General features: G+C 55.1%; 2 protein-coding genes across 4 annotated transcripts in view; one reads left to right on the forward strand and one right to left on the reverse strand.

Annotated features, from left to right (window-relative positions):
* ST6GALNAC1 (ST6 N-acetylgalactosaminide alpha-2,6-sialyltransferase 1) overlaps positions 1–12,117 on the reverse strand; it is a 282,118-nt gene that overhangs the window by 154,745 nt on the left and 115,256 nt on the right. The window lies entirely within an intron of this gene.
* The window catches only part of MGAT5B (alpha-1,6-mannosylglycoprotein 6-beta-N-acetylglucosaminyltransferase B), a 68,682-nt gene that overhangs the window by 21,728 nt on the left and 34,837 nt on the right, over positions 1–12,117 (forward strand). For all 3 annotated transcript variants that reach the window (XM_075770934.1, XM_075770935.1, XM_075770937.1), the window contains exon 3: positions 3,925–4,069. In XM_075770934.1, the coding sequence (XP_075627049.1) occupies positions 3,925–4,069 (145 nt within the window). The remainder of the gene's footprint in view (positions 1–3,924; positions 4,070–12,117) is intronic.

The raw sequence follows: 12,117 nt of genomic DNA on the forward strand, positions 1-12,117 counted from the left end.
TTCCTTTTGGTTTTAATGAGACACACTTTCCAAGAGATGTAATAATCATTGCCAAAAATGTCAGAGCGTTCTTGTTATCCTCCTTAAGCTTCTGGAACAACAACACCACCAACAACAAAAAAAACCCCAGGAACAGAAAAAGAGAGGTGTTGATGAGGAAGGGCTTTGACTTCATCTCCTAGAGCCAGGGGAGGGCTGGGGGGAGATGTGCCCCGCGACAGCTCTGCTTTCTGGCAGGGTGCCCGAAAAGATAACCCAGTGAAGGCTGAGATTTTTTTTTTTTTTTTATTACTATTTTTACTCAGGATTTGGGGTGGGTTTTTTATTTCTTTATTAGAGAAGGAATATCTCCGCTCACTGTTGACAGCAGAGCTCAGAGCTTTGCTGCTGAGGAGCATCCTGGAATCGCTCGAAACCATATGGGAGATTGGATGGTGGCGGTGACACGAGGGGAAATCTCAGCGAAGCCGCGGGAGGGCTGGAGGGAACCGGGCTGGTGCTGAGGGCTCGGCTGCGGGGCTGGGGCTCGTGGCTCCGCTCGCTGCCGGCTTCTCCGGGATCCTGGGGGAAACGGTTTCATTCCCCAGTGGGAATATCCTTGTCGCTCCTTAGCGATTTGGGAGCAGAGCTGTCTTGTGGGGTGTGCTTCTGTGGTGAGGACTCGGAGCAGGCATCCTCGGCTGGATTGCCTGGGGTGTGGACGTAGCCCAAGCAGGAGGAAATCTCCATCTCCTGCTCCTGCTTGAGCATGGGGTGATCCCTGGGGAGCTTTGCCTGGGTGATGGGGACACAGACCTGAGCACCCCTGGGTGCCCGGCACGGACATCAGCTCACTGCTGCCTACTGGAAACCCTGTGTAGCTCCGTGCCTCAGTTTCCCTTGTCCCCCTGCCCAGGGCAGGACGAAACATCTTCAGTGGGGCTGGAGAGGCTCCTGGGACCCATCCGAAGCCCCTCGGAAAGGGCTTTCCCCAGGTATCCTCTGCGGGGACGAGCTCTGTACGTGCATCTGGGTTTTAATCAGGGGCCAGAGCGGTTTCTCTGCCCGGGCTTTGCGAGAAGCTATTTAAATTTCAAATGAGCTGCACCACTAAAGAGGCCTTCATAATTAAACAAATGCAGCCTGGCTACAAATGGGGGTGACAGCCCAGCCCTGAGTGGCAAAGGCAGCAGCGGCTCTCAATCATCTCCATTGCCTTCCCAGACACGATCCTTGCATCTTCCCGGTGAACCAGCATGACCTGACACCCCCCCCAAAAAAAAAACCAAGATGAGATCCAAATCCTTGGGCCAGGGGGACCACTCCATCCATGGAAACGTGGTGATTATGGTTTAAGTCCTTCTGGCCAGCTGTAGTGGTTATATCGGGTCCTTTTCCTGGCCTCCAGACTCACCAGCCAGCACAGGAGCATGCAAGAAGGATGTGCAGTCTCCATCTCCCTCAAAAACTGAGTTCAAGGTCTAAGCTCAGACCCGCTGGCAGCGCTGGGATGTCGGAGCAGGAGCAAATCTTGAGCAGAAATCCCCGTTGAGGGGGCAGGCGGATGGAGGGTGCCGGGGGCTGCGAGCCGTGGGCACGGCCCAGCCGCAGCGGGGATGTCACTGGACTGGGCTCAGTCCCGGGAGTGAAAGCCTGTGGGGAAATCACTGATGTGGATTTTCTGACTTAAGCCCATCTCAGAGCTTTTCTGTTTTCCTTGGCTGCGTCTTTGCCCGGTTTGCTCAGCTGTGTTTGGGGAGGCCCCTCTACAAACTGAGCTCCAGGGTCCAAGTTTCCGCTTTTTTTCCCCCCTAGCATCTTTTAATTGCGAGTTCATTAGCACTTCTGCCCTTTAATGAGACAGGCTGGGACTCGTGTCCCGCCCAGGGGATTGGGAGACCTTCCTGGTGGGATGGGCAAAGGTGGCTCCTGCTTTCCCAGACCCATCCAGGGAGCTCTGGGGCTGCACAGGACCTCGGGCACCCACAGATTCAAGCAGAAGTCGCCGACTTCTTGCCATGGGAATGCAGGGAGCGTTTGGGGAAAAGCCTGGTTTCAATCTCCATGAAATTTTTTTTTTTTTTTTTTTGAGGAATTGCTTTTGCTCTCAATTTTTCTTCCGTTTTGTTAGATAGCGTCAGGAAAAATAATGTGTTGCTGATAACCTCAGCCAAGCGTGGAAGACAGCCCTTGGCGAGGTCTGGCTGGCCCGGTGTCAGCTTCTCGGAGGGGTTAAGGGTTGGCTTGTAACCCTGTCTTCACGTGCCGCGCGTCTGACAGCGACAGACGGCCGCAGCGATGTGGTGGCGCGGCGATGCGATGCTTTCGTGGTGCCTGGCAGGGGCACGTGCGAGTGCTGAAGCCCCTGGTACAGCTGCGGTGCCGATACAACCCTCCTCCCAGCCGGAGAACGGAGCCCCAGCAGCTGTGGCTCCAGTCCTGCAGCATCTGGAGCTGGAGTTCGGGGGTGATTTACTGGGGGGGTGGGAAGGGAGCCGGGGCTGCGCCTCTGCAGCAGCGGGAGCCGTCACGGTGAGCCGGTTCCCACCGCAGCCGTACGCACGGCGCTCATCTGAATACCAAAGCCAGCTAGACCCCCGTTCAGGCCAGCCTCTGCGCTGTCTGACGTGCGCGGCGGCCTGAGTCAGCTCCTGCAGCGAGGAGAAGCCCGTGCCATGGCCGTCCCTGGCACCCGATGCCGTTGGGATGCCCCGCTCCATCCCGCCGCCGGGGCTGAGCCGGGTGCAGGGTGCTGTGCCGGGTGCAGGGTGCTGTGCCGGGGTGGGGGACCCGGGGGACGCACCAGCACAGCCACCCTCTGGCTTTGCAAGACCCGGGTTTGCGTCTGTTTGGGGATGCGTGAGATGTCTGTAAGTCCCCGATAGCCACCCGGGGTGTCCGGCAGCCGCTCGCCTTCCCGGCGCTGCCCGCCCGGCTCCTGCTGCTCCCTAAATTAAATATGTGCTGCCTCTTGAAAAGCACATGCGAGTGGAACGGCGGAGATAAGCTAAACGGGAGAAGTTCAGGGGATTATGCACTGATTAAGTCATTACTAACGTGAAATGAGCTGCGCTGAGATGAAACAGGAGCTTTATTTTCTGTTCCCTGGCTTCGGGCTCGGGGCTGCCTGTCACTAGACCGCAGATCAAACTGGGAGCCAGGAGCTCGTGTATCCCCCGGCGCTTTCAACGCAGCGGCGGGTCGGTGCCGTGCAAACCCGTAGGAAGCAGAGCGTTAAACGGGGCTGGGAATCGGGGGCCTTCCCTGCTGGTGGGGGGTTTGTTGAGATGCAATGCTTGAGACGGAGCTATTGCCAGCGCTGGAGCACTCACCCTGTAGCAGATATGGGTAGAAAAGAAATTTTTCTCTGCAACAGGAAAATCCCGTGCTGCTGGGAGGATGTGTTGGGGGAGGACTGCCTATTTGCTCCGTTTCCCGTGCTTTTCCTTACGCATCCCCTGCAGGCTGCAGCCAAAGGCGGGATGCTGGGCTAGGTGGGTCTCGGAGAGTGGGAAACAGAAGTGCGAAACGGCTGTTTGGTTGGTGTTTGAGAATAAAGTTGGTTTCCCGTAAGCACTCGGGACAGGCTGGATCTGGGGGACAAGTCAGGAGTTTATGCCCGGAGAGGAGGCTGGATCCGGGGCTGGTGTAACCGCTGGTGTCGGGAGCTGCAGCAGCCCGGCTGGGTTTGGGCGCAGGCAGGGCTTAACGTGTGCTCAGGCAGGACGATGGGGCTGTGGGGCTGTGGGCAAAGCCAGGGAGGGGATGTCAGGGACAGCAGGGCACCGAGCCGGGCCATAAACCACCGAGCCCGTCAGCGGGGCTGGGGAGCGCAGGACCGCGGGCAGTTTGGGGGCTGAAGCTTTGGGGAGGGGGATTTTCTCGGTCTGACACGGCGGTGCCCAGCCCGTGACCGTGTCTCGCTTGCTGTTTGTGTGCCTGCAGTGATGGGCGCGCTGGAGTCCCGAGGGGTGCTGCGGCGAATGAGCGACATGCTGGAGATGCTGATGAAGAGGATGGACATCCTGGCCAGGCTGGAGAATAGCACTGACTTCCACAAAGGGGATGAAGCGCGATTCCCTCTGGACAGGTCAGTCGGCCGCGCCGATGCCCCGTGCAGACCCCGTGGAGCGGTGCCGAGCTCGGGGGGGATTTGCAGGAGCGAAAAACCCCCTGATGTGCTCCATGGTGACGGGCTGAGCCGCTGCGTGGGGATGGCGGAGCCCACCAGGGCGTGGGGCTTGGGCAGATCTTTTGCAATCTTATTGTCTGCCATTTCTGGAACTCTTTTGAGATTTCGGAAATTACTGTGATTTTGGGGGTTTCCTGTAGCACGTGTCACAGCTGCTAGTGTTGCAGCGTGGGAGGGTGTCTCTTCGCCGCCGTGCTGCGGTGGAGCTGGAGGTGGGACTCGCCGATGGCTGGAGCAGTACTTGGGGGACAAACTTTCCAATGCAAAAAAAAAATACCAGCATAGATTTTGCTCAGACGGAGTCACGGGTGACACGTGAGCGGTGGGTGGCAGGGACGTGACATCCAACGATCTCCTCTGCCTTGTGCCGTGCTGCGGGAGCTGCGGTGCATCCCGATGGCTCCCGCCTAGCATTCCCACCTCTGCCTCCTGCCACGGCCGCGCTCGGCAGCTGTCAGGGGTTCCGGTGCCTCCTTGTTTCCATCATCATTTCCACTTCTCTCCCTCGCTTTCCCTACGAGTCTCTTTTGCGCCTATAATGGAAAATAGAGTAAGTGAGCCTGTAATTAAAGGCTGTGCTGTGCTGTACTGCCTGCACACATGAATTAAAGCTGCACAGGCAGCCTTGGAGTGCATGGTCTTGCCTTTTAAGTAACAGAATTTCAACTACTGAAAAATATAATTTACCTTGGTAGTGGCAGGTGCTGGGGATTTTGTTGTTACGAGGCTGGCTGGTACCCAAGCGTACAAGGAGGACAACAGTAATCCCAGAAAGGAATGGACAGGACTAATGCAGCCGGCAACTGGAAGGCGCTCGCTCACGTTTGATGATTTTCTTGGTGAATCTTGTGTTAAAAGAACCAGTAATTTCAGGTGATCGTACTTTCTGTACGCCAGCAGCCCAGAGATAAACGTAAAAGCGTTTATGCGAACCGGCAGCAGTCGCTGCAGATGGGGATCCCGTGTGGCTGGGGAGTCCCATCGCTCGGAGAGACCAGAGAGGGTGGGAGCTGATGGACCCAGCACATGGAAACAGCCTCGAGTTTTGTGTATGTGCTGAGATGGGCTGGAGCGGTTGAGATTCCACATGTCTTAATTTTCAGGAATAGAAAATCAGGGACAGCTAGTTTATCACCTTTTGCTCCTTATAAATTACCCCTTAAGTGCATTCCAGTCCCTTCACTGGGTGCTGCGTCAAAACTGATCTGTGTCGTCTCCTTGTTCTCACCTAGCCTCTGAAGATCGGGTTTTGGTCGTGGAGCAGAGTGTCTCCAGATGAAGCAACCACCGTGGGGGGGTTTCTTGCGGGTGGATTTTTGCTGTGATGGTCTGTAACGAAGCACTGGTAGCATTTGCAAACGCCTGTGAAGTGTTCCCTGAGCGCTCCCCTCCTTCCCTGCAGCCCCCGGATTTGGCCGAGGTCTGTGGTCAGAGGAGGCGTGTTGGAAGTGTCACAGCTCTGCTGGGTCTCAGCGGGTTTGAGTGGCTCCGTCCCTGCTGCCACGTGTGCTCTCTTGTCGGTAGTGCCTTGTCTTGGCTTGTCCCGGTCCCTGCCCTCCGTCGCGGGGTGCACGAGGCAGCTGGCAGCGTTCAGAGCCATTCCACCCCGTCTGCCGCCCTGCTCCGAGCGGAGCCTGACTCTGGGCTGACCCTGCTGCTCCGATGGATGCTCTCCAGAGCTGCCTGGAGCATCCCGGGGGGAACTGAATAACAGCTGGTGCAAAACCTGGGCTGAGACCCCACGGAGCTGGGGAGAGGTGTGCTGGGGTCCCCGTCCCTCGGGGGTAACTGGCTGCAGCCCCCACAGACCCCCTGTGCCGAGGGGGAACGGCTACCACCAACGTCACGGGAACTGAGCGGTGTCTCCTGAACCCAGATCAGCCCCGTGGCCACGCAGACGCCCTCGTGCTCTCCGTTATTAGGATGCTGGGACTCCACCGAGGGCTTGTATCCACTTCCCCTCCCTTTTTCTGTGTCTTTGATCACCAGTGACCGACTTGAAGCTGTCAGTGAGAGATAATACAATTAGAGGGTGCTAATTTCAAAGGGATTTTATTCTTTAAAGCATCTCTGGTTTAGTACGGCGGCTGCCTTGGACTCCTTCCCTGCTCAGCAAAGCCACGAGCTCAGGCTTTGCAATTCCACTTGCGCAAAAGTGGATTAATTCCTGTTTTTACAAGGCACTTTCCCACTTAACACTGGATCTCCGATAAAATTGGAAGGGCTTGGGTTTGCCAAGAGGTGAAGGCTTCGGTGGGCTTTCTGGAATAGCCCGTGAGCACTGCTTCCCCTCAACACCGCTCCGGTGGAGGTCAGGGGTGGCTTTTCCCCTTGGAAAGTGCAAAGGGAATTTAAATAAACAGAATGTCACTAATGACCTGCCTTGGAAAGCCTCCCAGCTGCCAGGGCAGGCAGCTTTACGTGGCTGCAAGTTACTCCAAGATCTTTCTCGCTCCGTAGGTGCTGTCTGATCGAATACTCTATAGGTGCCTCTCTGTGTAGCCCACCAGCCTCTTGCAATGCTTTAGGTAAAACTCTTGGAACACCCAAATGTCCAACGTCCTCCTTAGAAGAGTTGCCCGGGGGTTTTGTGGGATTTCACACTGGGGTAAGGGGACAGAGGCTGTGCCCGTGAACCAGCCTGCCGCGCCGCCGGGCATTGCTGGGTCCCTTCTCCAGCCCTCCCTGGGCTTCCCCCTGCCTGCACCCTGCCCGTGCTGGGCAGGTAAGCGATGGGTTCCCTAACGAGGGTGAGCAGCCTGCCAGTCAGCTGCAGAAAAATCAATACCCCTGTTAATTGAAGGCAACCATCGTAAATCATCAGAGGGGAAGGAAATTAGAAGTACTTACAGAAGCCTCCCGGAGAGCTGTTTACTGGGCAAGGGAAATGTTAGTTTGCAGTGGAAGTGTTTGGTCTCCTGCTGGAAAGTGCTTGGGAGGGAGGGAGGGGGTTTGAAGTGGCTGACCCAAGCTGGCACCGTAACCCGACAGCGTTGGAGCTCGGAGAAACCCTTCTCCAGGGGCCAGGCTGCCCCTGACCTGCCCCGTGCCCACGGGGGGTGGCAGCGGGGAAGACTGGGGTCTGCAGCGCCGGCAGCCCTGGTCATCTCTCTCCCACACACAGCGGTTAGCCCGCAAAGGGTGTTATTTGCTAACGACTGATTAATCTTCAAGCTTAATTACTGCCAAGGCTCAGTTAATTTCTACACACTTTAAGTATTTGTTCTTGTAATCATTACATGACTCCATATTCCCCCAGTAATTAAAAGTCTCACAATATGACACTAAATGGGTGATGTTCCTGCATCCTGCCAGCCTGGCTCTATTAATTCCTGAACTGTCGCCGTTGATAAGCTGGCTTTAGAGAAGTCACTGCCAGATGCTGCGGTCCCCTGCTATCCAGGTGAGCCCGGAGTGGTCTGGTAGCCCTCCATGCCTCCTCTCCCCAGCTCCTCGGCGAGGGCATCTGCGAGGTGAGGCTGGCGCTGTGCAGAGCGGGCAGAGCCCCGGAGCAGCCCGTGGGGAAGGTAAGACCTGTCCTGCGATCCAGCCCAGCTTTGCTGGGTTGTACTTTTGCTTGGCCGCGGGACCAGCATCACCTCTTTGATGCTACCGTGGGTGGGACTGGGAGGGGTACGGCTGGCGGGGGAGCCCAGCGTCCAGTGCTGCAGGAACCTTCCTCCCCGCTGCTCTCCTTCCTCATGGGTCCTGCAAGCTGTTTCATCCCAGCAGAGGCAGCGCGTTGTTCCTTGCCAGCTCCTGAGCACGTCTCCAGCCCAGTCCTGGGTGCTTTCGGCATTAGATTAGAGGGGATGGGCACAGCACGGGGGGTCGCTGAGGACCCCTGGCTTCTGGGGTCCCCATCAGGGTCCGGGAAGGAGATGTATGGGGAGATTCATGCCTGGCAGCTGAGAGAAATTGCTTTTCCCTCTAAGGCAGAGTGGAGAGGTGACTCTATACTGCTAGCAGGGCGGCCAGGGGAGCAGGATCCATCCCTGTGCGCCGAGGGGCTTTGGGCTCGTTGGAGAGACCTGCAGCCAGAGGGTGATGGGCATCGCCCGTGCGGCGGGGGCACAGGTGCCCGTGTGTGCCCAGGTCACTCACACCCTCCCCTCCTGCTCCCAGGCTTGTACCTCCCCCAGCACCTCCAGCTCAATTTGCTGAACCGAATTCTGCGATAGGCTTTACTTTGTGTTTATTTTGTGCCTTTCCACCCCAAAGCATTGATGCGCTGGAGGCTGCTTTATCGCTGGGCTTTGCAAATGAGGCTTCTTGATGCGTTAACACGTGGAGGCAAAGTGCTGTTGCTCGTGTTTCTGTGCCGTGGTTGTTCGCGTTGTCTCGGGCGGTTTGCACAGGGAAAGGTCTCGGCACCCTGTCCCCCAGGGCGAGGGGAGCCCAGGGCTTCGGGGGGCTGGTGACGGTGCTGCGGGATGGGGAGGAGCGTGGCGGCAGCCTGCCTTTCCCAGGCTGTGTGTCTGGTTTACCCTACAAGGATCCCGTTAACCCTCCATCAGATGTCCCTGATTTCGGGGCAGCAGGGATCGAGCAGCCCCCTCCGGAGGGACGGGCACGGGTGTGAGGGAGGGGGTGTCTGGGGAGGCTGTGGGTGCTGATGGTGGAAACACAGACTGCCAGAGTAACCCTTCCAAAGTGAAGCTGAGCGTGCCCATGAAAAACCCGGCTGGCAAAGGAAACGCGAGGCTGAGGGCTGTAGAAAAACACGGGCTCGGGAGAGCATCTCGTCCAGGGAATCCCGGGCCCTGGGGATCACGGTCAGAACCGGGTATTTTTGGTCTAACTTTTGGGTCGGTCCCTCTTAGTTGAGACTGCCGAGGCTGGCGATGTCTCTGTGGCTCACCAACGGCGGTTTCTGCATCGAGCTGCTCAGGCATGTAGGCAAATGTGTCCGATTTGTCACAGACTGGTTTGGGTGGGCAGGGACCTCCCAGCCCATCCAGTCCCACCCCTGCCATGGGCAGGGACACCCTCCGCTAGCCCAGGTTGCCCAAAGCCTCATCCAACCTGGCCTGGAACACTTTATGCCCCAATCAAGAGAAGATTACCATGCATCAAGTGATGTATGATCCCGTAACCCTCCTGTCTGTCACCCTTGGTGTTCACATAAATAAAATCCGCTGCTGCCCGGGTGTACGGCTCGGCTCGGTGCTGCTCCGGGGTCGGGGAAAGTGAAGGTTTGGGCTTGCGGCTTTGGCTTCGTGTTCTGCTCGGAGCACTTTATAGCATTCATAAAATATTTTAATGAGCAGTCTTGGTTATGCTTTGCTGGCAAGTTCTCCCTATGCTGGAGAGATGTTGGCTTTGATTGGAAAGTTGGTTTTCATCCTTTTTTTTCATGAAATTTATTGCCAGCTCGTTAAAATGGCAGCATCCTCCCCTGGGGTGTGCAGCCACGGGGTTTGGGTTAGCTCAGGGTCTGGTCCTCTAAATGCATTGGTGTGAGAAATGTCACTCACAGTAAACTGAAATTAAAATAAATGGAAGTACTTTGGTGAGTTAAATGCTCTGGTATTTGTTAACATGATTTATTACGTAACTTGGAGGAATTCAGGCAGGGCTCTGCCTGTGCATCATCCGATATTTGCTTGGGATGAGTTTCCAAGGAACACTCCCTCCCAAAACACATCCTCTGGGATATTAATTCCCAATGAGCGCAGACATGGCCAGAGTGAACTCAGGTCTTTATTCAGGTGTTCATGGAGAGGAGGTCGAGCTGTTTGCCTCAGCCCTGAGGTGTCATGGCAAAGATTTCAGTATACAGAGATACCAGAAATTGTATTGGAAGCATACGCTGTTGTCAGATTTTTAAAATATTTTTATTTATTTTTTAAATTTTTATCCAGTTGACTGGCTGGAGCTGCCCGTGAAGCAATAAATCCACTTCTCAGTTGGATGGGCCTTCTTATACGCGGTTCTCGAGGAGGTTGCGAAGCCGGGTGCAGCATCCCTGTCCTTGTTTGGTGGCAGGAGAGGCACTGGGGAGCTGAACGACCCAGCCGAGCCCGCGCTGGGGGTAGCAAAGCAGCAGGTCCCGTGCCTCAGCCCCTGCGTTTCACCAGCACTTTTTTTCTCCCCAGTGTTACTCCAAATTTCTGCTAAGCTGACAGCAGCCAGGGCTTTGGGCTTTTGCTCTGCTCCCTGGGGGTCTGAGCTTTTCCCAAGCGGAGCAGGGCACCGGAGCCTCCCCGTGCTGCCCCCCCCCCCACCGCGTAGACCACCAGCTCAATGCAAGCTGAGGTTGTTTATCCGAGCTTAGGGCAATAGCTCCAGCACTGGGGTTATGAGGATTAAAACCAGGATTAAAACCAAATTAAATCAACACAAAACATGCAGCTGAGCCTCATGAGCGGGGCACCCACCTGGCCACCGCTGCCTCTCCCACTACACCCCCCATTGGGAGCATCGCTGTCAGGGAGACGTGACCCAGATTTTAGGGAGAGCATCAGCCACCCGGTAACCCCCTTGTCTCCGTGGTCCTGTCCTTGTGCTCTCCCCCGTGGGCAGCCCTGGCTCCCGGCCTTTTGGGTGCAAGCCACCTCAGAGAGGACGCAGGGATGCGCACGAGGGCGTGGATCCCCAAAAAAGAGTTTTGCCTCCAGCGTCGATGAGGTTTACTTGGATTCTCTTACGCCAGAGGAGCAAAGGTCTTAATTGTTCCATCTTCTTGGAGATTTAAATCACTTTTTTTAGTTATCCAGCACTTGGATGAGGTCCCTGGGGCCCCCTCGGCTTTCCTTGGCTTGTCTCCCACCTGCTGTTGGGTGACACCGAGCTCATCCCACCAGGGTGGGTGGGTGGATGGGTGCATGGATGGATGGAGAGAGGAGCCTGAGCCCATGGGGTGACCTGCTGGAGATGCCCTAGGCGTTTGTTTCTCCAGGAGCTGCCTCAGCTATTTGAGTGGGCAGCACCTCAAATTCCGCAGCCAGGGTGACGGGAAGGTGCTTTTCCCCTGGCTGGGAAAGGTTATCCATCAGCTCCCTGCCCTGGAGAGCGAGGCTGCACGGGACAGGACGTTGGGGGGTGATTTGTGTCCCCGGAGCAGGGAAGCAGCGAGAGCTCAGCACCAGCCCTGGGCACCCTTCCCTGCTCTGCTTGGGTCTTTGGGGGGGGAAAAAAAAATCTTTAAAGAGGCAAATGGCAGCGCAGACATTGTAATGAACAAGTTGAAATCCTTTGGTAAACTGCTCTGTGCAAATGTTACATTTGTTGATGTATTATCTTCAAAACATCTGCTTTTCTCCATCTGTATCGGGCTTCCCAAAGTCACTGCTTTCACCAGTTAATAACAAGAAATACCGGATGAGCAAGCAAATATGTTTAGGGCTTGTATTATGAAGACAACACACAAATAGAAAGAGATTCATCTTTTCATAATGCCACTTTTATAAAAGGCAATAAAAATACAGTGCCTTGTAAAGGGATAAACAGGCTGAATCTGAGCTGCTGCTGCAGGGTTGGGGACAAGAGACAAAGTGAAGGGAACCAAATTAATGCATAAAAAAGTAAAGGAAAAACTCAACCTCCAGCTATATTATATGGCAAATGATCTGCCAGTGGGGAAAGATACATCTTAATAGCAGTTTTTGAAACAACATGAATACTGTATACAGTGCGTTATAAGGCACGGTGTGATCTGAATCTTAATCAACATGGGGAAATATAAATCTGAAAATAATAAAGATGAAATCAATATTGATGGTTAGAAGTAAAAGTACTGTATTTGCTGTAGTAAACGGTTTTAAGGTCCCAGGGAAAAATTTGTTCTAGAAAACCCATAGTAATTTACTATAGTTTCAATAGCTGGCACAGCCCCAGCGCATTTTGGTGGCATTTATATTGTCACTATAGAAAAATTTAAAAAGCAACAAGGAAGGAAAAAAAAAAAAAAAAAAGCCCGTCGCTGGTCCCCGTGCAGCAGTAGC

Source organism: Balearica regulorum, chromosome 18 (assembly GCF_011004875.1).
Source record: "Balearica regulorum gibbericeps isolate bBalReg1 chromosome 18, bBalReg1.pri, whole genome shotgun sequence".
Taxonomy (NCBI): domain Eukaryota; kingdom Metazoa; phylum Chordata; class Aves; order Gruiformes; family Gruidae; genus Balearica; species Balearica regulorum.